The sequence below is a fragment of the Nipponia nippon genome, unplaced genomic scaffold (assembly GCF_047370975.1).
Source record: "Nipponia nippon isolate SJK-2023a ecotype South Korea unplaced genomic scaffold, ASM4737097v1 scaffold_40, whole genome shotgun sequence".
Classification (NCBI taxonomy): domain Eukaryota; kingdom Metazoa; phylum Chordata; class Aves; order Pelecaniformes; family Threskiornithidae; genus Nipponia; species Nipponia nippon.
Window position 1 is genome coordinate 118,117 of NW_028262359.1, and position 25,040 is coordinate 143,156.

The following is a 25,040-nucleotide window of genomic DNA, read 5'->3' on the forward strand; positions in this document are numbered from 1 at the left end:
AAGGACGACACCCGGAGCATCGCCCCCTGCCTCAGACTGGGATGGGGACAGGGGTGGGGATGGGGACAGGGATGGGGATGTAGGCAGGGCTGCCCGGAGCTATCCGCTGACACATCCCAGCCTGCGGGTCCCTGGCCTGGGTCCCAGTGCCTCCTGGCTGAGGGCTGTGCCTGGGCTTCACCCCTGCCCTGCAGGAGCCCCTGCGCCCCAAACCATCCCCAGGTTACTACAGGGCACGGACAGAGGGACAGGGAGTCACGAGGGCAGGGCGAGGGAATGTGTGCGGGGAGGGCGGGTGATCTGCAGTGGGTCCAGGGATTTGACAGACGAAGGAAGCGAACCTGTCCCAACAGCAAGAGGAAAACCCCAGGGCAGCCCTGCTCGCACGGAGCAGGCGAGAGCAAAAGGCCAGTGAAGGTCGGGGCAGGATCGGGCCAGGGTGGGCTGTCGGAGTGGGGAAGCAGGACAGCCCCTGAAGGAACAGGGACGGGGCCGGATGGGAAGCAGGGCCAGGATGGGGAACGGTTGGGACAGCTGGCAGCGTGGCGTGGGGGGCGGTGGCGGTGACACTGTCGGTGCCGGCTTTCTGCAGACCTTATGGTTTTGCTTTCTGTTTCCCTTCCCCTGTTCAGCAGGCAGGAGGCTTCCATCGTCTCCTGTCGCGTGGGCTGCCTTCTTAGGAGACCCCAAGAGGCAGGGAATTTGCAGCCGTGGGGGTGATGAAAGGACAGAAAGGAAGTCTTGCTCCCCGGGGGTCCCATACGGCTCTCGATGGCCCCACGTCCCCTTCCCCCACCAGGGCTCCCAGCCTCATCCTCCCACTCCCGCGGGCGTCCCAAGGTTTTAACCTTACAGCCTGTTTGGAGAAGTGTTTGGGGACCCACTCGTGCTGCTGGTGACAGCCACAGCGGGAGTTTGGGGAGGGTGAGAAAGAGCACGGGGTAGTCAGGGCAGTGCTAAGGATGGCAGTGTGCAGCGGGGCTGAACTGCGGGGCTGCGTGTGGAAGGCAGGGGTGAGGATGAGGGTGCAGGGTTGAGGATGAGGATGCAGGGGTGGCTTCCCGTTGAAAGCTGAACCACCGGGCGTGTCAGCCCGTTGGGCTCGGCTGGTACAGGCATGCCCAGGATAGGCTCTGCTCCGTGACCTCTCCAGGAGCCGTGGGGGCTGAGAGCAGCCCCAGAGCCCAGCAGGGGAGGAGGGAGCGGAGCAGAGGCTGAGGAAGGCTGGGGAAGTGCGGGCACACCAGAAGAGCAAGAGGATGGTGGACAGGCCCTGACACTTTCCCAGGCTGCTGTGTGCTCGCTGCCCCAAAGTCCCTGCCCCATCCAACAGCCTCTTCCCCCAGCAGCCCTGCAGCCCCAGGCAGCACCCTCCTTCAAGCCCTTCATGCCTCCCCCTGCCTGCACAGCTTCTCCCCGCTGGTGCCTGGGGTGCAGAGATGCAGGATGAGGCCAGGCAAGTGTGCTGGCTTGCCTGCACGCAGCCTTCACCCCGACCCCTGGCTGTGTGGTGTCCCGCTGCTCCACGCCAGGGATGCTGCCTGGGGCCACCCACCGCAGAGCCCCTGCGGGGGCCCCGAATGGGCGCACGGTCAAGAAGGCACCTGCCGAGGCCCGAAGCCATGCCTGGGAAGCGGGATTACCCAGCTGCTGTCCTCCCCTTGTCCCCCAGCCCCGTCCCTCCCCATCCCCCAAAACACCACCCTGCCCTCCCCGAGACACCGCCCGCCCCCCACCTTGCCCTGCCCACGGCCACAGAGTGGCTTCTTGCACCCCAGGGACAGACGGGGCACGGCTCTCTGCCAGGCAGAGCAAGGTTTATTCAGCTCCAGGTGTGGCGGCAGCAAGCTCTGGGAAGGGGGAGCCCACCAGTAGGCTGCTGGGAGGCGCTGGGAGGCACTGGGAGGAAGCAGGGCAGGGTGAGGGTGTGTTTCCCAGCCAGGATGCTGGGAGCAGGCGGGAGCGCAGCTCGGGAGCAGGGCAGCAGAGAGCCTCGGTCATGCAGGCAGGGTGCAGGCAGCTCCCGTCCCCATCCCCATCACTTGACGCGGGTGAAGACGGAGGTGCCGACCCTGCGGGGAAGCTGTGTCAGCAGCAGGGCAGGCAGGGCTGTGGGGCAGGAGGGCAGGGTCAGCACTCACCTGGTGGCTTTCCAGGCATCCCTGTGGGATGGGACCTCTTCCCGCAGGAGCCACACGGTCTCCAGCATCTCCTTCCCACGGCGGTCCACGAAGCACTGGCCCACAAAGGCGGTGGTGGAGTCTGGTGGGGTTCAAGTGGGGCAGAAGGGGCTCAGAGCCTGCACCTCCAGACTGGGCAACCTCGGGCACCTGATCCTGGCAGACAGACAGACAGACAGACAGACAGACAGACAGACAGACACACCCCCCCCCACACATGCCCTGGACAGACAGATGGACCTCCCTGCCTCATTGCCCAGATGGGTGGCTTCCACCTTGCCTGGACAGAGAGATGGGCACCATACCTGCTGTGTCCCTCGGACAGATAGACAGACAGACAGACATCCCTGCCTTCCACCCTGGACAGACAGCCCTCCCCCCGCCCTGTCCCATGTCAGGAGCGATGTGCATGGCTGGTCTGTGACCACAGCCAGGGTTTCTCTGGGTGCCACGGCGGGTATGTGGGACCAGCTGGGGGGCACCCTGCTCCCGTCACGGGCAGGGGATCCATGGCTGCCCTGGGATGCTGTGCCGGGTGCTGCTGTACCTGCGAACTGCCACTGCACGGTGAAGCCGAAGGTGGGGTGCCCCTTGTCACCGGGGTGCTGCTGGGCCCCTTGCAGAGGTGACACCAGGATCTGCTTGTTGGTGGCCGTCACGGCAGTGTGATAGGAGCCCGAGAAGGTCCCAGCCGTGCCCAGGGCTGAGAGGGTCATGTTGGAGCCCAGCTCGTTCCTCCACAGGCCCTGCAGGTTGCACTGGGGACCGGGGGTTGTGCCGGTGCCTTGGGCAGTGCCGAGCCATGGCCCCCCTCCAGCTTGCCCGGGCAGTGGGACATGTGCCCCGTGTATCTGGGGCTGGCACGGCCCCTCTGCACGGCAGCTGGGACCGGTGGCACGGGCACAACCCGGGCCAGCACCTCTGCCTCCTGTGGCAGGGCAGTGCAGAGCTGGGGATGCCGGGTACCCCCTATAGCAGGGGGAGGTGACCAACACTCCCCCTGGGGACAGCACAGCCAGAGCTGGCAGCCCCCTCGGTCGTGCACACTGCACCCTGGGATGGCACAGCCTGGCATGGCACGGCACAGCAGAGCACAGCGAGAGCAGGCAGCCCCGAGGACACAAACGCTGTGTGCTGCGATGGCACAGCACAGCATGGCACGGCGGAGTGGAAGCGTGCAACACACTCAGCCGTGCACACTGGGCTCCAGGGGTGGCACAGCACAGCACTGCACAGCACAGCACGGCACAGCATAGCATGGCACGGCACAGCATAGCACGGCACAGCCCAGCACAGCATGGCATGACACACTGTGCCAAAGCACAGGGAGGCACAGCGCAGCATGGCACGTCAGGGCACCAGATGGCACAGCAAGAGCAGGCAGCCCCTTGGCGGTTCACGCTGCACCCCAGGGATGGCACGGCATGGCACGGCACGGCAGAGCCAGGGTGTGCAGCCCCTCGGCCAGTCACCCTGCACCCTAAGGACAGCACGGCATGTCACGGCATGGCAGAGCAGGAGCGGGCAGCCCCCCGGCCGGGAGCTGCCCCCAGGCTGCCCTTACCTTCCTGGCAGCAGTGGCGCGGGGGCCGAGCAGGGCCAGGGCGAGCAGGAGGCAGCAGCTGAGGCTCCCCATGGCAGCAGCGGCGGCAGGGGCGGCCGTGCGTGGTGCCCGGGCTCTGCCTGTGCTGCTGCCCTGCACCCGCTCGGCCCCTTTTCTAGTGGAGGGAGCTGCGGCTGGGCAGCGGCCACCCACACAGGGCCTCCTGCCAAAGGCCACCCTGGTGGGAGACGGGCCACCAGCCACCGTGTCGGACTGAGCGGGGTCCTGCTCCCTCAGGCGAGGCAGGGATCCCGAGGGAGCACGGCGGGGCAGTGGGGGCTGCGACAGAGGAGGTCGGGCTAAGGGGGGATTCACGGCAGGGGACACACACCGGGCATTGGGAACGGTGACAGGAGAGGCCATGGGATGCCGTGGCGGGGACGGGGGAATGTGGGCACTGAGCCACGACACAACAGGAGCCAGGTGGTTGTTTACAGCAAAGCTTTATTGGGAGAAGCAGGTGGTGGGGCAGGAGGAGGGGGGTCTGCATCTCCGGCACCGCTGCCGGCCAGGGAACACCCCGCGCTGCCGCCCTCACTCCTTCTGCGGCTGCAGGCGGACGAAGACGTTGGTGCCGACCCTGCAGGGACAGAGCGGGAGGAGACATAAGGGTGGGACATGCAGCCTTGCACAGGGCAAATGCACCCTCCCCGTGCTGAACGCCCCCTCCCACCCGCCAGCAGCATTTACACCGTGGCAGGACCCCCAGGGAGGCCGTGCACAAGTACCCCATCCCCCGTCACCCCCACGCTGGCAGCAGCTCCGACGGGCGCTGAGCACTGCGGGGTGGGAGAGCCCCGACCCCCCAGGGATGCGCAGGGGACCTGCCTGGGGCAGGGACAGGGGGCTCACCTGGTGGCTTTCCAGTCGTCCTTCATGTTCTCCACACGTGAGCGCAGGAGCCACATGGTCTTCAAAACCTCCTTTCCATTCTTGTCCACAAAGCACTGGCCCGTGAAGACGGTGATGGAGTCTGAGGGGACGGGGAGGGGGTCAGTGCCGAGATGTGGCCCTGCAGCCTGCCCCAGCACAGGGGGCAGTAGACCCAGGCTGTCCCTGCCCTTGGGGACAGCGGTGATGGGGAAAGCAGGCAGGAGGGGGTCAGAGGGCTGGGGGTCTCATGTGGAGATGGGCAGACAGTGGCGGGCTTCAGCCCCCAGCGCACCCTCTGCGCGCTGGGACTGGGAGATGACACCAGCCAAGGAGCCCTGGGGTCAAGGGCGGGGGAGCATGAGGGACACCACAGGGGACGGGACAGCACTGGGGACACTGCAGGGGAAGGCAGGGGACCATCAAGAACACTGCAGGGGAGGAGAGGGGACCATCAAGGACACCACAGGGAGGGCAGGGGAGCTCTGGGGACACTGCAGAGATGGGGAAGCATTGGGGACACCACAGAGGAAGGCAGGGGATCATCAAGGATGCTGCAGGGAGGGCAGAAAAGCATCAGAGACATCCCAGGGAGGGCAGGGGAGGTCTGGGGACGCTGCAGAGATGGGGAAGCATTGGGGACACCACAGAGGAAGGTGGGCGATCATCAAGGATGCTGCAGAGAGGGCAGAAAAGCATCAGAGACATCCCAGGGAGGGCAGGGGAGGTCTGGGGATGCTGCAAGGAGGCTGGGAAAGGAGAAGCACCTGAAAAGTTCCAGTTGACGGTGAAGCCGAAGGTGGGCTGGCCCTTCTGGTTCGTACGGTGCTGGGACCCCTGCAGTGGTGACACCGTGGGCTCGTTTGTGGTGGCTGTCACAGCTGTATGGTAGGAGCCAGTGAACTCGCCTTTTCCATTCACGGCCCCGATGGTCATGCTGGAGCCCAGGTCGTTGGTCCACTTCCCGGTCAGCACGCACTGGAGCGGAGGGGACTCGGCGTTGGTGCCACAGCACAGCCCGGGTGCGGGCAGGGAGGCAGGAGCGGGCACCCGCCGGAGCCGCAGCCCTCCTGCCCACCCTGCCCCGTGCACCCCAGCCCTGCCGTTACCTGTCTTGAGGAGAGACTGGGAGTCACCAGGGCCAGGCTGAGCATCAGGAGCAAGGGAGTCACTTGCACCATCTCTGCAGCGGGCAGACAGCTGGCGTACCCGGGGATGTGCTCCTTGCAGGGCTCTGCCAATGTGCCTGCTCTCCCGCCTTTTTATTGCTGCCAGGGCTGCAGGTGGCAGCTCTGGCCAGAGCATTGTGCAATCGGGGTGTTTCCCAATTTGCAGTTCCCGGCCGTTAGAGAGGCAGATATTGCCAGAAGAGCCTGCTGAAACCGTCCCTCTTTGCTCACTCCTCCCTGGCACCTCAGGGGAGGCCCTGGCCCCTGCAGGTCAGTGACTGCCAGGATGGATGCTTAGCCAGGGAAAACCCCTCTCGGGGGCTGTTGTCTCTTCTGCCACCCAATGCGCCCCAGGATCAGCCACAGCACACGGCCTCACCCTGCTTCTCCTCACCAGGTATCCTCCTGCAAACCCCGCCAGCACCGGGCTCCTTCTGGGGCTTTGCTTCATTCCCCTCCCTGGTACTGAAGTGGCCGCAGATCAGGCTACACAGCGCCCCGTCTCCTCTCGCCTGGGGCTGGCATGAAGCCTTGCTGCTCTTTTGACAAACTGGTTTTTGTTGGAAGGAAATTATGTTGTTTATGAAAAACGAACATTGCCTGCATATCTTGTACGGCACTTTTAAATGCTGACAAAAATTGTATTCACACAGGGATTCTTAAATAACTTGAAGTATGTACTTATATCATTCCCTTTACGTTATAGTTGTTGCTGGCCAGGGAGGCTGAAGTGGCTCGGTTCACACCAGATTTTCCCACCCATTCCTCCGTGAGTTTCAAGGCAGTCTCCTAAAAGATGTGTATTTTAACTGCACAGACATCACAGCAAGGGCTGATGGAGCCCTGTTCACCCAAAAGTGCTCCTTTTCTTAAAATGGAAGCAAGGCAACTCTTTGCAACACCTCAGAAATCCTTCCCAAATTTTGCTTTCCCTTTAATCTCCCATTTGACCCCCATTGCTCTCCAACAGTAGAATTCATCGCTACCCAGGCTGGGGAGCATTGCATTTAGGCTGCCGGCATCTCAAGGCCCCGCTCTCCTCTCTGCAGGAGACCCACAGCCCTCTCGCACCCCTGCCCGCAGGAGCTCCCTGGCCAGAAAGCTGCCTGCCCGCGGGAAACTCCTGCCCCAGTGTTGGCCTTCCTCTGTCTTAGAAATCAACTGCACGACCAGGTATGTTTTTCCCACACAGCTGCTCTTTGCTTTGGCTGTTTTTTCAGCAGGCAGGCACTACCGAGAGCATGGCCGTGGTTCCTGATGAAGAGCACGGTTGCTCTGGGAAGGCTGCAGGGGACAAGAGGGGCAGCCATCACCCCCTCGCCATCACCGCCTTGCCACCATCCCCTTGCCATCACCTGGGTTGAGGGAGCTCACGGAGGGATCCCATGGCTACCGGTGGGCACGGGGATGGGTAACACAAGGTCTCCGTGCTGGCACCGCTGCTGATGGCAACCCACAGCTCATTTACAGCCGTAGGTTTATTTTAGCGTCACACAAACAATATTGGTGCTATCTGCCCATAACCTTTATTTTTCCTGTATTTAACAATCCCCATCCCAGCGGCGTATCCTGCAGGTGCAGGGACCAGCTCAGTGCTGCAGGAGGTAGATTTCTTGACCAGCCTCAGCCAAGTCAACAGTAAAACAAGCCAAGAGCTGGGGGACCTCCGTGAGGTTTGTACCCTCCAAAGGGCAGCCAGTGAAGCGGCTTGGGTCTGGCAATCATTACCACAGCTAAATCCTGCGGTGCTAACGCCTGAGCCCTAGCACAACAGGGAGAGGGCAAGGGGGAGCAGGCAGGCAGGGAAGAAGTCCACAGCAGAAAGTGCTGAAGAAGTTATTCGTTGGCAGGGCTGAGGTTTAAACCCCTGTAATGTTAGGGGTCAAGAAAGAGTTAGTGAATAATAAGGAGAAAGGGTTAATGAATAATTACATTTGCTGCTCAAGCTGGGATTGAGCGAGCTGTGAAAAATAGTAGTACAGGCAATTGTTAGAGAAAATCATATCTGTAACCAAGGATTGTCCTCCCAGGCCACAGCTGTGCCCGTGCAGAAGTTGCTGAAAGCTGAGCCGATGAGATGCGAGTTAATTACTGAGGTGATACAGTGAAAAGAGGAGGAAAGAGCAGAATATCCCTTGATACAGACTGAACGCCCTGACCTTTGAAGAAGGTCTGTGGGCAGCCTATCGCCTGGGGTTAAGGAGCAATGCTGATGGATTGCAGTAATAAAATCCTGCCCGGTCAGAAGCTATGCTGGCTTCGGTACCTGCTTTTGTTCCTTGCCAGCTGGATCAGGACGTTACTGGTGGCTGCCAGCACAAGACAAATGGAGGCAGGCAGCCCAGGTGAGTTGTGCCCATGTCCTGGCATTCCTATGCCCCTCCAGCCTCGCCATGGTGACCCCAAGGGAGACCATCTTGGTCCCTCTCCATAGCCTTGGTCCACAGCCTCAGTGATGGGCTCTGCCATGGGAGGACAACACCGGCCGGTGCAGGGGGGCCGCATCCGCAACACCCTGCCTTTCCCAGATAACATTATTCCTCTGCCCAGGCGGATGTAGGGACAACTCCCTTGGGGAAGCAAAGAAAAGGCCATTTATCACCCACTGGCAGTATCGGGCCACCACAGGGCAGGCAAGGGCTATGGGGGGGGGGGGGGGGGGGGGAACGGGACAGTGGCAGCGGGGAGGACAGGCCACTTCCCACCCCAGCCTGATGGCACTTCAGGATTAAGGGAGGGCTTTAGAGCAAAAAGCTCTGACGCGGGCAGAAAGACCATGTCGCTAAACCTGGGGGCAGAGCCTCTCCCCACCCCCTCGAAACTGGGCAGGTGCAGCCTTCAAATGCCACGCTGGCAGAGAAAGGAGGAAAATAAACCAAGGCACCCAGCCCGGGCAGGAGGGGACACCGTTTGGCACCACTGCTCCCCACAGAGCCATTTTCAGGAGGAATGCTAGGCTCCTTGCCTTCCAAGGAAGCAAGAGAGAGCAAGGGACAGGTCTGTTCTGCTATCACGTCTGGGGGGAGGCACATCCTGCTGCCATTAGCAAAACCCCATAATAGCCAGCCTGCAATTAGGGCTTGCCCCTGCTACATCCCCAGCCCAGGAAGAAGAGGGGAAGGAACAGGGACTCCCTCCTACAGCTTGTCCCCATGGCAGAGAAGGCACACAAGAAGAAGGAGAGACAGCCAGAGAAATTTATTAAGAACTTAAAATGATTCATCCCCTAAAATGTGCTCCGCTGCCCACCCCCGGCACCAGCAGGGAGGGGTGCTACAGTACCAGACCAGGACCTGCTGCTTGGGCTCAGATTGTCAGGGGCTGGGGGGCCGGGGCTCCCCCAGGGATTGTTTCTGCCACAGGCTCTCCTGGGGCTGGTGCCTTCAGGCAGAGCCAGTCTGTTTGCAGTGTCACACAACGGAGGGACAACTACAGCATCCACGTGCTTGCATGCACCAGTCCCATGTCCTCACACACACATACACCCACACGTTTTTCTTGCCCTGCAGGTCAGCTCCCACCTTATCCAGCCCACTGACTGCAGGAGAGAGGGCTCCTTGCTCCTGGGCAAGGTACAAGCTCTGGTGGAGGATGGCTGGGGGGCCTGCAGGCTGTCAGAGCCCTGAGCAATGGTGAAGGGGAGGCACAGACTCCAGCAGCACCTCCTCATCCCACCCCTCTCCTCTCTAAGGAGAGATCACCCACACCTCTGGTCCCCCTCATGCTCAGCATCGGTGGCCAGAAGCCCCCTGAGGTGAAGGGCATGTAGTGGAGGTAGGGAAGGAAAACAGCAATGTGAGTATTATCAAAGAAGGGGAGGGAAGGGTCCCTACCCACCAGCTGAGGGCCCCCCAGCCCATTGCTGCACCCACTGCCCTGCTCAGTGCCACCGGGCTCAAGGGTGGAGGGGGACCTGGGGGGGCTCCGCGGGTGCTGGTGCCTGGCCAGCTCTGCGCTCCAGGGCCAGCTGCATGCTCCAGATGCTAAGGGGCCGCATGTAAGCCAGCGAACGGTAGACTTTCTTCTCCCGATAGGCCTCCGGTGTCTGGAAAGCCATGCCCAGCTGTTCCCAAACTGTCCGGTAACAGCCCTCCGCTGTATGAAAGCCTTCCTCCACCAGCCCCTGCAGCAGAGGGAAGACAACCATCAGCCCATCCACAGCATGCAAGGAGATGGCACATACCGAGGGGTGCAGCATCACCACTCACCTCCTGGATCATGGTGGCAGCCAAGGCGTAGACCACACCGATCCAGACCTCATTGGACTGCACGCTGGAGGTGTCGGGCACCCCGTCAGGTCTCATGCCATTCACCGCTCCCATGGTGCCACCAGCAAAGCTCATGACGTTCTTTTCAAAGATGGTCTTGAGTGCACTGACAACATGACTCTTGGGGAAGACCTGCGGGGGGAGAGAGAGAGAGGGCTTTGGCCTCGGCACTCACACAGACCCCTCAGGCTGGGTTAAGTCTTCCATTAGAAAGAGGTCAACACTCTTTGCCGGGTAAACAGCCACATCAGGAAAATAACAGGAGGAAGTGAAAAATCTCTTTCCCAAAAAGACAAAACAAAACAAAAAAAAGCAGTTGCTCAACAGAAGAAATGCTGAATTTCATTCCACCTTCCTACGAGGGAGGCTGACAGCTCATCCAACTAGTGTGTCTCCATAAACAGCCTCTCACCATTAGTCACTGGCCAAACCCCCCTACATCTCTTGGGAGCTTGCTTTGGAGACCTAGCCAATCACACCATCCTCATTTTGGTTTACATTCACCACTGCTCATTTCTCAGGCTAACAACTATTTGAGGGCCAGACTTTCTCCCAGTAAAACCGCTGTGCTGTTCTCTCAGCCCATCTGCCACAGCTACAGGAGGCACTGCAATGCCTACAAGAGATGGGACACTGGCCAGAGGTGGCCAAAGGATGGTCTGGGATCAGTGAGGCTGGAGGTGCCTTTCTGCTAAAGGGAAAGATTATAGCAAAGCCAATCTGATGACATCAGAATGCATCTTGCAGCTGCAAAGTGAATGTTGTGGATACCAGTAGGTTTGTTTGGGTAAATGCTGGTAATCCTGGGCAGCGGGGCAAGATTCAGCTTCAGCTCAGGGGAAGAAAAAAAAAAAGAAAAACAAACAGGGCTTAGTTTTGAACGACTTCAAAATGATGTTAATCCTTCCAATTTTGTAACTGGGTGGTGATGCAAGAGTTCATGGCCTGGACCAAGGGGAGTTTGAGGCTAGAGAAGGGGCAGCCTGAGGATGAAGAGGTCATACTGTCATGCCTGAGATATCTGATAGTTTTCTGTGTCTGGTAGGAGAGATTTGAAACTTTTATCCCAAGTGGAAGTTAAAAAGTCCCACAAAAGGTCAATAGTGCTCGCTGGATAAACAACCATTTCAGGAGTTTATCAGAAGGAATTAAAAACCTTCCCCCCTCTGATAAGGTGGAAAAAAAAAGGTGTTCAACAAATTAAGGCCAAGAGCTCAACACAGTTATGAGAACAGACTGAAGTACCATGCTGAGTAGGCTCTTGCCAAAAAAAAAAAAACCAAAAAAAAACAAAAAAAAAACCAAAAAAGCCCCAAACAAAACCCAACAAAAACCAATCAACCCCACCTGAGCACGAAAACACCTGCCAGACAAGCAAAAAGCAGTGGAGCAGCAACACAGCAAGGGCTCCGTTAAGATGAAAAGCCTCTGTGCACAGCTGAAAGTAAATAAAGCTTTTGCCCTGCTTTCATTATTGGCAATAAAACTAGGAAGTGTCAGCGCAGCAGAAGTCCCTGCCTCAGAAAAGGAAAGCTCAAGACTCTGATGTTGCAAGGGGACGGCTGGCTCCTCTCCACCCCACGCCTACCTAATGGTGAGGAAGCCAGAACAAGAACTTTGCAGGGTGACCAAGATCAGGAGCAATGCCATGGAGCAGCCATGACATCTACTTGCAAGGAAGGGAAAAGCCCAGCAGCTCCTGGCTCACGGGCACAGCCCAGGGATGTGCCAGACCTTTCCTGCCAGTCTGGTGCCACCAGAGTCAGGGGAAGTGGGAGGTGTGATGACACCAGACGGGAGCTTGCCAAGGTAGGCTGGGCAGCCCAACCAGACGGCTTTGGTAGACTCAAAGGAAAGGCAGCAGATCCCTTTTATCTGCACTAAAACCAAGCATCTGACACAGTCGTTTTTCCTGGTATGGCTCTGGAGGTAAGCCCCAGTGCTGTTAGGGAGCAGGAGTCAGCAGAAGGGTGGTGTGAAGCAGATGTCTCTGGCAGAAGGTTTTGGGGCACAGTTTCTTCAGGACTGGGGTCACAGGCTTTGTATTTCATTACTGACCTGTGCACACAGCAGGAGTGCCTTAATGAGGTTACAAACAGGAATGCTGCCAGCCAGGCAAGGGATCACAATACATGGGGAAAAAAACCCTTGATGGCTGTAGTAACAGAAGAGAGAAGTTCACCAGTCCCATCTCCATTGAGCTCAAAGCTCACCAGTCAGCAGAGAAGACTGCCACCTTCAGCAAGAAAAGTCCAAGGCAAGCGAGATTTTTGGACTGCACCAGATTTACTGTTTCCCCCCAAAAGGGATGTTCGGGTATTCCTGCATGAGGTGCTGCCTGGAGCCCCAGGCACAGCCCCAGTCCCCACACTGGGATAAATGCAGGAGGGCACAACCAAGCACCCATTTCTCATTAAATCCCAGTGTTCAGTGCAAGCTGCTCCCAAGAAAGGTCACCTGAAGCTCCCCTCTGGTACCAACAGACAGTGAAATGGTCCATCACCCTCACACAGCCAAGAGTCACTCCTTCCTTCAGTCAGCTGAAGCGTTTGCCTGTCCATTACCACCACAGACAGCTTTGGTCTGACAACTGTCTATGGGTCATAAATAATCCATATGATGGCTCTCTGCTTCCCAGCTCTGTTCCAGGTATTGCACCATCAGCAGCTGCTCTTACCATCCCATCAGACAAGGGGAGTCTTCAGCAAGTTCTTTTCTTGCAACTGAAGACCAACAGACTTTAGGGCCCCGAACAAGCCTTAGTTCCCTTGGATATTCATTTAGGACTTTAAACTGGGCAGCAAATAACACATGGAAAGTTTCATGCACTGTTTTGTCCTATTTTTAAACAAATAGTGCCCTGCCAAGAGCAAACCCCAGTGTGACCTTCCTCCACATGTGCCAGAGCTGACTGCAGTTACACACCCCTGTTGCATGGCCTCTCCATGAGCAGATCTTGGTTTAAGGCAGGTTGCACTGATGTGCATCTAACAGCCTCCACCTGAGCATGCACCACTGCAGGGGAGCAGGCTGAAGCCCCTGCAACAGCCCTTAATGCTTAACCCACACCGTGTGCCAGCCCTGCTGCTCTCCTCCAGGCACAGGTCCCATCTCACCCCACCGTGCACCAGGCTGCCCCTTCTTACCTCAAACTCCCCTTGGTCCAGACCACAAGCCCCAAGAAACCACTGCCCGGCACACTGGTCTGACATGATGCTGCTGGAGGTGTCACTCCCACTGCTGTCATAGTTGTAGTATTTTCCTGGAAAAAAGGCAGGAAAGAGTTTTAAATCCGTAGCTTAGGACCCCAGCTCACATGTGCTGTCCCTACACTCCACCCCATGAGGCAGGAGCATGGCAGCTTTTTCCAGAAGGCTCTCCTCTCTTTCCTTTCCCAAACCACCATACCTTTTCTGTTCCCTCCCTGGTACCTGCTCCTTCCCCTCCACTTGGAGGGATGGCATCTCCCCTCCTTCCCCCATCCCCTGCAAGGCTCCGTGACCCAAGTTGGAGCTGTCTCCCTCCCAAGGGACATACAGCCAGCGAGCGAGCACCCACCATTCCAGAGCATCCTCTCAAATGCCTCCTTGCCCTTGCTCAGGATGTCCGTGTACTTCTGCTGGATCTCAGCATCCCCGAGCACCTCTGCCATCTTGCACATCATGCAGACGGCTGCCAGCCACAGCCCGCCACAGTACGCGCTGCCGGAGCAAAAGGAGAGCAGCGTCGGCAACATGGGACACCCCACAGCTTGCACGGAGCTTCCACAAGCTATGGGGACCACGGTCCCAGCTCTGAGCTACCTCCCCACACTCCCCATCTCCAACCCCCACCTGCCTCTCTTGCTCACCTGGCTCCATTTACCACCCACGCGTCGTATGTCTGGTCAGCAAAGCCACCATTTTCGATAAGCCCATCGTTATCTGTATCAAACTTCAGCTCTGACTCCATCACAGCCTGCGGGAGAGGCAGGAGATGGTCATGCAGCCCCTGTGTCCTGGCTGCGCCCCACACTCTGCTCGGGAGCATCCATCCTCTTGGGATGTCACACGGCTCCCAAGGGAAGTGAGAAGGGGGGGATGCCCCATGGTCTGATCTCCTCTCAGTACCTGGCAGACTGGCCACATGTCCCGCAAGTACAGGGAGTCGCGTGTCAGGTAGTAGTCGCGGTACACCTGCAGCACAAACTTCAGGTTGAGGTCCTTCCAGTCGGCCGTGTCGTGCATCAGGTAGGCATTGACACGCTGCCACGGCTCGTCAGCTAAGCAAGGACAGAGCAGATGCAGCAGGGCAGCAAGCAACGGACGTCCCCCCTCCTACCCAGGAGCAAGGTCCAAAGGGTGCTGTGACCAAACGGCACTAAAATAACACGTTGCACCCTGTGCTATCTCTAGTGAGAGCAGCTTTCCCGCTACTGCTCAGCTTCCCTCCATCTCCCTTCTACAAGATCCATGCAGTGTGGTCTTCATCACTACTCCAAAACATCCAAGCTTTTCATTCCCAGAAAACAAACAGCATATTCCATGCAGCATACCTCTTTCCCACAGCTTGGGAGTTAACTACCCTGAGAAAATTGTGTGAGCAGCCCTGCACCCCCTCTGCCCCCCAGCAGGCCTGGCCAGACCCCTCACCTGGGTCCCCAATGTCGTGCGGCACCACGTTCTTCAGCTTCACCTGGGCTGTCTGACCACACATCAAGTACTGCCGAGGCTGGACATCCTCGTTCACCACTGTTACAGCTGAAGACGACACAGAGCAAGAGACATTAGAAAGGCAGCAGGCACTGCAGCAGCAAGCTCCGAGCACAGGCACAGGCAGGGGCCACCGGCACCAGCATGCCAGGCTGCCTTTTGGGGCTCCGGCTGCAAGATCACAGCCCTCTGCAAAGGCCTGGGGGGACACCGGGCTGCTCCCAGTCTCCCCTCAGCAGGGAACGTGCAACTGCCACCACCTCCTTAAGCAAGGTGGTAGCAGCACCCAGGGCTGGAGGGAAACCCAGTGGGTTCAGCCCTCCCACAGCCCAGCAAAGGGCTATGCTCCACCACTGGTCAGGCCACCACTGAGCAGCCTCCAAGCCCACCCAAAGGATCAGAGTCTGCAAACAGCTCCACGCTTCTCCTCTGCAAGGGGCACGGAGAGAGCTGTAAGACCAGGGAATCCCCCAGGGGAAGCAGAGCCAGCTGTGCAAGCCCAGTGCAGCAAGAAAGCATTCCAGTGCTGGGCAGAGAGATGCTGAGAGGCAGCAACGTTGTGGGTTTGCAAGTCCTGGGCCCAGCAGAGGAGCTGAAGGGGGCTGCTGGTTCCACAGCACAGATTTCTATGGCAGATGCTGTCCCAAATCCCCCATCTCTTCTTTAAGTGAAGACATCAGCAGGCATTAAGCCAGGGTCTCCTGGGTCACTCACCAATGTCATACTGCAGGCTGATCTGCAGCTTGGGCCACAGCATGACGAGAGCAAAGGAGGCGTAGAAGTGGACATCGTAGGTGTTGTACATCCGGTACTCCTGGCCTGGAAGGACCAGGGAGACGGTGAGGGATGGCAGACCTGCCACAGGGCCACAGGGAAGGGAAAGGAGGGGCAGGTCCTCCCTCCCACATGGCCCAGGAGGGTGGGCTCTTTCCCAGCACAGGCAGGGGCTCCCATTAGAAGTGTTTTTTATTCTCTATATATAGCACGCAGGGGTCTGGAGAAGACCTCATGCCATGTCCTACAGGGCTTGGTCCTGCAAGGGGTTTTGCTGGGAACAGCGCTGCTCCCTACCCATCAGGGTGTGAAAAGCATCCCCCTGGCAGGTTAAAAACACCTGGTGACAGCAACGGGGAGGGGTTGAGTTGGGACCATCCATCACGTCCCTGCAAGTTACCTTCCAAATAAGCAAACCTTCCGTACTCCCGCAGGACAGGGAGGAGGTGGGAGAGGCCAGCCCCCGCCGGCCCCTGCAGGTCCTCGGTGCAGCTGTCTGGGGGCAGCTCCACCCAGATGGTCCCCCCATCCGTCATGAAGTACAGCTCGTTGAAGAGGGCCGACTTGTACCAGGACGGCAGCTGGCTGCGGGCAAGAGGGGAAAGAAAAAAAAAAAAAAAAAAAATCAACCGCAGAAGCTGAGGTGGTGATGCTCCTGCTCTGACCAGCCCCAGGAGGCCACCGGGAGGGTGCTCCCGTCTACCCTACCTGTTGTCCAGGATGGGCTTCTGCCATGCTTCGATCTTCCTCTCCCACTCCTTGTAGTGCGTCAGTGCGTGATGCGACAGGGCAGGAGCGGCATCACCTCCGCTGCCAAAAAAACGGGTGTACCGCCTGCCGAGCGGGGGTTTGGTGAGTACACTGCGGGCTCAGGCTGGGAAGCCCACCTGGCCACGGGAAAGGGGCTGGGCTATAATGAACACCAGAATAACGCGACTGCTAGTGCAGGGGTGTTGAGGGGCTGGGGGGAGGGTCTCCTCCATGAGCTGGCAGGGCCACAGCCGCAGGGAGTGGGTGGCACAAGGCTCCCCAGGTGGCACTCAAGCCCAGAGGCAGGGAGAAGGGGCTTCGGGGACATGAGCCAAGCCCCACTGGAGACAACCCACCCACCTGAGGTGCAGCTTCTCCTTGGAGCCAAAATGAACACGGGGCATGTCCCATGCCAGGGCCAGCTCCAGCGTCCTGTGACCCCGGGCAGGCACCCTGCAGCTGGCACACACCGCTGCCGCCGTCACCTCCCCCTTCTCTGTCGGGCTGCTTTTATCTGCCGGGGAAAAAAAAAAAAAAAAAAAAAATATTCACAAGTGACCAAGGAAACCCTATGGGGGGGTGACTGATGCGCCCACACACCTCAAGGGGGACGAGACTATTTGAGCATGCCCCAGCTCCCTTGCAACCTGGAGGGTACATCCCCAGGGTTTTAAGGGATGACATTACCGCATGTGAGTAACCGCTTTTTGCAAGCAGGAAAAAAATACCTGCCATGGGCGGAAGGGCGGTAAAAAAAATAAGTCATCAAAGCAGAGGAACAAATCAGGCAGGAAAAGCCACCAGGCGTGAGTGGAAGGGACAGAGCACCCCATGACTTCGTAACTGCACTGCAGTCAGAGGCATTGTGACTTTCTAGTGACAGTCATCATTTCCAGCTTTTTGCAGGGTGCTTGAACTGTGCCTGTATTTAAGAAAAGCCCTGAGGTGGCTGAATAATTATACGCTGGTTCTGACATGCATGCCAGGTAAACTCATTAAAGCAACAATTTTAACAGATCCTGACTACGATAATGCTTGGCATGCACGAAGGAAAACCACATCCCAATAGCCTGGAAAGCTCTGAGTGCACCTAGGCAGGAAACTTAGTTTTCCGGAAATATTTATGTAAACGCTTTATTTACATAATTTAAGCTTCAAGAAACCTTGCAAAGGCCCAGTGCCAGCATCACTAGTTTGTCAGCGTCATCCTTGTTCAAAAGCTGGCAGAGACATTAGGCAAATGGTCACCTTTTATCGCAATAACAGGTTAGCAGCAAGGGCTGGGAGATGCCACCCTGCTTCAAGTCTTCTGCCAAGGGAGCAGACAACTGAGGATGATGCAGGTATCACAGGAATACCAGAGACCTTCAGGAAACCGATGTAGTAACAAGTGGACAGCAAGCGATGGCAGCACCAAACCCCAAGGGCTGCTAAACGCCCGCTGGAACGAATCTGATGGGGCCCAGCTTGCACAACTGCCAGTGGGAACTCAGGGAACGTGGCCGGGCATCGCCCTGGCTACTCACCCAAAATCTCAACTCAGTGTACAACCCTACACAGACTAACAAGATACTGGCATGTGCAATTAATATAGCCGAGAACAGCCCCAAAGTGGTGTGAACAGCTTTTGGAGAATCACAACAAGGACAGCGTGACAAACAATAGGAAACTCAGATACAGCCTAAAGCTGGGAATGAGCCACAGCATCACCGAGAGCTTTTTGTGATGGCACCAAGGTGGCCGAGGAAGGAAAACCCACCCTTGCTTGGGTGCCCTGCGCCCGGTGACCAGCATGGCCACCCGTTACCCCTGCTCCCCCGCCACCCGTCCCACAGGGGACGGAGGGACTCACCAGCGGGGGAATCCAGCCTGCCGTCCTGCAGGAGGTCCTGCCACACCTCTCTACCCGATCCCGCGGGATTGAACGCCGTGAAGTGGGTGACTCCTGTGCCAGCCTGGGGAAGGGAAGAGGATCATCAGGGGCTGGTATTTTTAAGGGGTACCCCACCCACTCCCAACAACTCTGGGACCCCACACTCACTCCCTGCATGCTGCCTAGCAATGCTAACTCCAAACCTACTGACCTGCTGTCCTGCAAGCTTCACCCATAGCTTCTCTCCTGGCACCCACCCCCAAAGAGGGTGTCCTCAGGGAATTCACGTCCCCACACCTGCTCTGGCAGTCAGGCAAGAGCTGAGGACCAGCACCAACCCCAACCCATCGCACACCCATCCTTTACCAGCTGCCTGGAAGCAGCTCCCCCCCATTCAGCAGGGCTGTACAACCCCCCAGCGGGAGCCACACCACCAGTGACAGCCCTTTACCTTCTCCCGGGCAGAGATGGCGAGGGTGAAGGGGTTCACGCGTGTGCAGTGGTGCAGCAGGACTCCCGCAACCTGCTCGCCCTCCTTCTCGAAGGCGAAGGGCTCGTTCCAGTGCCCTCCACTCCTGTCATCCTTCGTTCCCGTGCCGTTCTGCAGGCTGAACATGATGGAGACGTCCACGTCCTCATCCCTCCCGTTCTCCACCTCCCAGACGAACACTCCCACCGGCAGGCTGGAGTCCTGGCAGAGAAAGACAACGCTGAGTTTAGGGATGGTGCTCCACGGTTAGCTGTCAGAGAATCACTTCTCCCACTGCTGGGGAGACCACGCAGGATGCAGTGGGAGCAAGAGCATCAGGAACAACTCGGTATCAGAGTCCATTGCCAAGCTGGGGAGCAGCAGCAGAGGAATTTTGGGGGCAGGCAATACAAAATTCAGATCACAAGCCCTGGGCTAGCAAACCCCACACCAGGCAATACGCAGATGGAAAGCAGTGTTTAAGGCTCAGACGGGTGTCTCACCACCCATCTGCTCAACAGGTTGATACAGGTTCACGTGCTTCGCTGGGGTAAGAGGAAGGTCAGGCATGTCGGCAGCGCAGCCTGCCGCCCTCGCCCAGGGCTGGGAGAGAGGAGCAGCATGCGGGAGCAGCGAGGCATCCCTTGCTGCTGTCCCAAGCTTCCGCATTCCCATTTCTCTGGGGGCATCTGGGAAAGCATCCCCCTGCTGCGGGGGTTACTCCTGCCTGGGAGCATTGCTGAGTGGAGACACGGGGGAATTTTGGGAAAGCCCAGCTGGGAAAGCCCAGCTAGTAAGTAGCTCTTCCCTTGAGGATGGCAGGCAAAAGGCAGCTAAAACATTCTCAGGAACACCCAGCTGACAAACTAACCCACAAGTACAGGCTGAGGATTTCCCAAAACCCTACCACCAGATCCTCCATGCAGTAAGGCCATGGCTCTGGACCTGTCATTCCAGGTGGACGGGAGCTGTGATGATCACAGGACAAAACCAAAGGCAGGGAACAAGCAGTACAAAGAGTCAAAGCACAGGTCAGAGGGGAAAGGAGCAGCTGCCAGAGCTAAGCACAAGGAAAAAGGGATAACCCTTCCAGCACCAACTGCCCCAAGAGGGGCAAAGCCTTCCAGGGTCCAGCTGCTACACACCTGGCAGCTGGCACTAGGGACAGGGTCTTAGGACAGAAGAGACCAGGCTTGGAAAGAAAATTAACAAGGTGGCCAGCCTGGTTATCTTCAGGCAATGCTGAGGTGGGCAGAACAAGGAACTCCTCTACTGCAGCATCCCTGGATGCATGGGTGATGCTCGGGGGTCAAAAAACGCACCAGCTCCAAGCCTCTGCTACCCAAATGGGATGCACTGAGCTGGGCGCCTGTCCTGGGAGCATCTCAGCCCCGTCTCTGCTGTGCCAATGCCTTCCCCCCCACCATGCAGGCAGCTCTGCTAAATCCCTGCCAACCTGCTCCATACAAGCCGTGCTGCTGCAGCACGATGCGGCCCGGCGCTCCCGTGGGACAGGCTGCAACCAGCGTGGGGCCATCGCCTCCTTACCTTATAGTCATGGGGGATGACGGGAGAGACCTGGCGGCAAGTGAGCACCACGTTTTGCCCCGGGAGCTCGTAGACCATCCAGGCACGGGGGTACAGGGCATGGTAGAAGGCGTAGTGGCCGCAGTAGCCCCAGTTCCAGCCCTGCAGAGTGCTGGGTCTCTCCACAGACAGAACCTGCTGGTAAACTGTCTGCCCCTTGCAACGCAGGCACACTGTGAACTGGGGAGGAGAGGAGCACACAGAGGGGATGAGATGAGCCCAAGAGCAGACAGCCCAGCTGCCCAGGCGGCTTCAGTGCTGCTTGCACCCCTCGCAGACCCCGCCACACCTACCTGGTCGGCGATGACCGTTTCATAGTGATAAATGCCCGGGTTCAGCTGCCAGCGGCAGAACTCACCCCGCCAGCCACGGGTGATGGTGCCTCCCCCGATCCCGCCCAGCGGGCACCCTGGCAAAGACAGCTGGAATTAGCACCCCCATTCCTCCCCGTGGTGGGGTCTGGCCCAAGGACCCCCCCTGTGCAGCTCCGGGGGCTGCTCGGCACTGCCCGCACCCCAGAACCTCCTTGACCCACTCCCCCTCTCTAGCACCTTGATGGCCACACGTGAATCCCTGCCCACCCAGCACACTGGGCACTGCACCAGTGCCCAAACTGGAGGCTGACCGTAGATCTGCTGCAGAGGAACAGCACACAAGAGGTCAATGAAGGCAGGTTTTTTCTCTATGCGGGTCTTCTTGTACCACCACCTGAAGTACCTGCAAGGGAAAGAGAGGTATGAAAGAAGACGGGAGCAGGCATCACTCTCCCTTCGGTGTCACTGGGCAGGACACGACCAGCACGCGTTGCAGCTGCCCCTCTTGTAGAGATGTACAACGTGAACCCGTGTCCCAGCCCCTGCCATCCATCTGCGGTCCATATCGGTCAGCAGGCAGAGCACAAAACCAGAGCGCTCCAATACCTGAGAGCAGGGCTCCTAGCTTGTGCAAGGGCAGGATGCTTTCCCAGATGCCCACAGAGAAATGGGAATACACGCAAGGACCACCACCACCACCTCCATGCCTGGTAGGGCACATCCTGCTAAAGAAGGTCTAAGAGTGGAGGCACAAGCCCAGGGAAGGCATAAGCTGCTCCGGGGATGTGAGCCTTGCTCTTCCACCTCCAGGTCCCCGTTGTCACACACAGCCCTGCCGCATCCCAGTGCCACATCCCCGGGGGTAGACGGCACGGGGCAGCCTTGCCCTGGAGGCAGTGATGCTTGCCGTCCGCAGCTGGCAGGATCCCGGGGACTCACCTCTGCTCACACACCAGCTGCACATCCAGGCACTGCCCATCAGATAATTTCTCACCCAAAGGCCTGGGAATCGAGAGACACCCAAACAGGGGCACACCTGTACCTGGGTGTGCTGGCACCACTCCGGGCAAGAGGAGCAGGGCTGGGCTTCGAGTCGGCGCTCGTAAAGAACCGGCTTCTGCTAATGAACCGCCCCAAGTTAAATCTTCCATACAGAGACAATTAGCATACAGAAACCAGCCACCAGACCAGAAGAAGCTGCTGAACTTCCCCCAGCAAACAGACAAGCAAGACCCAACCAGCAGCTCCACGGCCCTGGCTGCCAGGTGGGCAATGTTCCTGAGCTACCTGCAAGCACCGATGCTGTACTGCCAAGACGAGAAAGCCACCACAGCCGGGAGCACAGCGCCTGTCCTGCTCCGATGGCTCACAGGATGCAGAGCCCAGGCGATGGGCAATGGGCGAGCACTAATCCCCTGGGACACGTACCCCCAGCTTCACAGGAACGGTGGTACCAAGGGGGAGAGGCTCTTCCACAACTCCTCCTGCTCCTACACACTCCTCCGCAGCAAATAAACTTGCCTCTTCAGCTGCATGGTCACTGGACATTCACCTTTATTCACCAACATCTAAGGTCCTCAAATCCCTCTCAGGGTGACCATTTCCAGGTTGCAGTCTCACAGGACTTGATTGCAGCCTGCTCTCCATTCCTACGGACTCACCTTCATGTCTGACTGTTTAAGGACATTTTGCCTGCAGAGGTCCAGGGCACCGCGAGAACCAGCTTGGCCTGCACAACTGCCCCAAATCAGGGCCTGCCGCTATCTTCAAGCTACATCTGCTGCAACTGCTCTTCTCCCAGCTGAGACAGCCCCGGCTTCACGCTGCTGAGGCGAGGTTTTTGGCAGCGTGCTCTCCCTCTCTCGGAAATGATTTTATTTTTTTTTAACCCAGCATCAGAGAACCAACCCAGCTGCTTCCCCAGCAGGTTCCTGGCGATGGGAAATAAGGTGCCCAGGCAGAGCGGCTGCAGCATGGCATGGCGGTGCATCCTGGCTCCTTGGAAAGGAGGTGATGGAGGGATTTCAAAAAGCAGGTTTTCCAGGAACGTGCAGCAGGAAAGGTTTGGGATTTACAGCTTGCCGCTGCCCAAGCCGTTTTGCCATCTCAATAGCAAACTCTTCCCCTGCCAGCTTCTCCCCGCGTGGTGCGGGGCAAGAGGAAAAGGCGGTCAATGCCCAGCTGCTGGCTATTAACAGCTCTCCCAGGGCTGCAGAATAACTGGGAGAAAGTCTTCATGTTCTGCAGCACCAAAAGCCCTGCCAGGGCTGGAGGGCATTTCTTTCTCTTAGAGTTGGCAGCACAATTAAAACCTGTCCAGACATCACCCAGCTGTTTCGGATCTGTGCCGTGCCGCCCTCCCAGGGCACACCAGCCCACCCTGCCACCACCTCTTCTCCTGCCCCACCGGCCCCAGCGCCCGCCACAGCCACATCTGCAGTTGTGGGTGTCCCCAACAAGGAGCTACCCCGATGAGCCCCAGTTCACAAAAATCCCACCCCAGGGTGGTCGACACCCCTGCCATGCCACCTGCAGCAGGGGCTGGGGCTGCAGGAGCATGCAGCCACCATCCAGAGGTTTAACTCAGCACAACACCACATCAACCCAGGATGCGGTGGCTCCTCTGCCAGTCCTAGGCTTCCTCAGCCAAAGACATGCAGCAACCCCAAGGTGCTCCCAGCCGTCTCGGGAGGTATGAGCACCTGCACCGGCTGACCTTGCACTTGATGCACCCAGCCACGCCAGATTTTGAGAGCACCCTTGGCACAGGTGCCCCTAAGAGAGGGGCTGTTGCTCCTCACGGGTCATTTGGGAGAGGGCACGCCAACCTGCAGGGCTCCAGAGGTTCACACCCATGTGCTGTGCCGTGGGACCGAGGTCCAGGCTCCTCTTGCAGCACCAGCACCTGGGTTGCCATCAGCTGGCTGCCTGCACCGGGCAGACGCGTGGGTGCCCACCAACACCAGCAGCACACAGCCTCCCACACATCCTCACATCCCCGCATCAGCTGCCCTTCGCCAGCCAGCGCCGCTGCCCTGGGTTTTAATTCAAACCCGAGCAGGTATTTCTCACCGCTCTGGCCCTTCCTCTCCTCCACTCTCTAGGCTGGAGTCTCCTTGCAATGAAGCTTTGCCCTGCACAAGTATTTTGATACGACAACCAAATGACCTCCTAATTTGCCTTCCTGGGGGAAGACGCAGTGGTTTGACTATTAGCTTCTAGCTGAAAAGCCCTTAAAACCTTTTTCTAGGACTGATGCAAGCCACCTCCATTCTGAGACCCCAGTGAGAACGTGCCGGCTCCCCAGGCTGGCACGGAGGCGATCGCCTCTCCTCCCTGCTCACCCCACCAGAACTTCACGCTTTCCCACTTGCTCAGCTCATTCCCAACCTGCCACGGCGGCTTTTCCAGCAGCCTGCACATGATCCACGCTCTCCCTTCCCTGATGCCCAGGCTCGTGCCGGGGATGTCTCAGGTCAGACCGGCACGCCGTGCACCTTGAAGCGGTCCATTATCTGCCCCTTCATCAGGCTTTGCAGGAACCAGCTTTGCAAGCAGCAAGGTCCAAGGACATCGAGCAGGAAAAGGCTCAGAAAATGGAGGCAGGAGATATAAAGCAAGCACAAGGAAATAAATCACACCGTCATGGGTTTCAACGTTCAGCCTGACGGGTAGGCAAACACCGCCAGCAGCCAGGCAGCAGTTTTAAAGGTTAAAATAACACTGTTGTTTCCCACATGCGTTTTTCCTGCTTACTTCCAGCTCACGCTAAGGCAAAGTCAGGAAAAGTCCCCATTCCCAAACCTGCTATAGTGCACGGCATTCCAAAAATCCTCCCAATTAACCTCGAGCTTCATCCCCATCCACTGAGAGGTGCCTTACGCGAGGGGCCAGGCAAGATGCGGCGGTGATGGGCACCGGCAGCAAGCCGCAGACGGGGGTGGGAGATGGGGGTCTCCCCCCCACAAGCGATGCCCCGAGCCCTCCCGGCTCCTGCTGGGTTTTGGGCGCTGCCCCTAAGCCAGCTTCGGCCAGTTTACACCAGTGCTCCCAGTGCTGGCGCCAGGCAGGCAGCCGGGTGCCGGCAGCTCGGTTGCGGGAGCAGAGCGGCTCCCTCCAGCCCGGGGCCTTCCCGGGGCCGCCACACTTCGCCCTCCGTCCACCGGGGCACCGCCGGGAGCACCGAGGGGCTCCCACACCCGCCCCGCCCCCCGGGTCCCGGTCCCGGTTCCCCCCCCGCCCCGTACCGCAAGGCGAGGCCGATGTGCCGCAGGACGTCGCGGAGCGGCAGGTCGGCGGTGCCGTAGGGCTGCCGCGGCTCCTCGAAGCGGTGCGCCAGGCAGACGCGCCAACCGGCCGCCGCCACGCCGCGGCCCCCCGCCTTCCCCTCGTACCGCCGCACCAGCGGGCCCGCCGCCGCCGCCATCGCCGCCCCCCGCCCCGCGCGCGCCCTCTTCACCGCGCGCGCCGCCGCGCCACGCCCCGCCACGCC

At 58.7% G+C, this 25,040-nt stretch overlaps 3 protein-coding genes across 4 annotated transcripts; all 3 read right to left on the minus strand.

Moving 5' to 3' along the window:
- Positions 1-1,800: 1,800 nt before the first annotated feature.
- Positions 1,801-3,881, minus strand: LOC104018463 (avidin). The gene is made up of 4 exons (XM_009471604.2): positions 3,745-3,881; positions 2,728-2,938; positions 2,142-2,262; positions 1,801-2,072 (listed from the first exon to the last, which is right to left on the minus strand). The coding sequence occupies exons 1-4, from the start codon at positions 3,814-3,816 to the stop codon at positions 2,039-2,041; spliced, it is 438 nt and encodes a 145-aa protein (XP_009469879.1). The 5' UTR covers positions 3,817-3,881; the 3' UTR covers positions 1,801-2,038.
- A 326-nt stretch (positions 3,882-4,207) lies between these two features.
- Positions 4,208-5,903, minus strand: LOC104018464 (avidin). Its single transcript, XM_009471606.2, has 4 exons — positions 5,763-5,903; positions 5,421-5,631; positions 4,636-4,756; positions 4,208-4,363 (listed from the first exon to the last, which is right to left on the minus strand). The coding sequence occupies exons 1-4, from the start codon at positions 5,832-5,834 to the stop codon at positions 4,318-4,320; spliced, it is 450 nt and encodes a 149-aa protein (XP_009469881.1). The 5' UTR covers positions 5,835-5,903; the 3' UTR covers positions 4,208-4,317.
- Positions 5,904-9,003: 3,100 nt separating this feature from the next.
- Positions 9,004-24,980, minus strand: GBA2 (glucosylceramidase beta 2). 2 transcript variants are annotated; one of them, XM_087777610.1, is made up of 17 exons: positions 24,796-24,980; positions 20,860-20,951; positions 20,528-20,643; positions 20,196-20,414; positions 18,630-18,869; positions 18,158-18,260; positions 16,666-16,819; positions 16,264-16,389; positions 15,956-16,140; positions 15,496-15,600; positions 14,722-14,829; positions 14,200-14,351; positions 13,941-14,047; positions 13,649-13,791; positions 13,237-13,352; positions 10,031-10,222; positions 9,004-9,945 (listed from the first exon to the last, which is right to left on the minus strand). In XM_087777610.1, the coding sequence occupies exons 1-17, from the start codon at positions 24,972-24,974 to the stop codon at positions 9,718-9,720; spliced, it is 2,565 nt and encodes an 854-aa protein (XP_087633736.1). In that variant the 5' UTR covers positions 24,975-24,980; the 3' UTR covers positions 9,004-9,717. The 2 variants fall into 2 exon arrangements, with proteins under 2 accessions (XP_087633736.1, XP_087633735.1); XM_087777609.1 differs by lacking the exon at positions 24,796-24,980 and adding an exon at positions 21,488-22,860.
- Between the last annotated feature and the right edge of the window lie 60 nt (positions 24,981-25,040).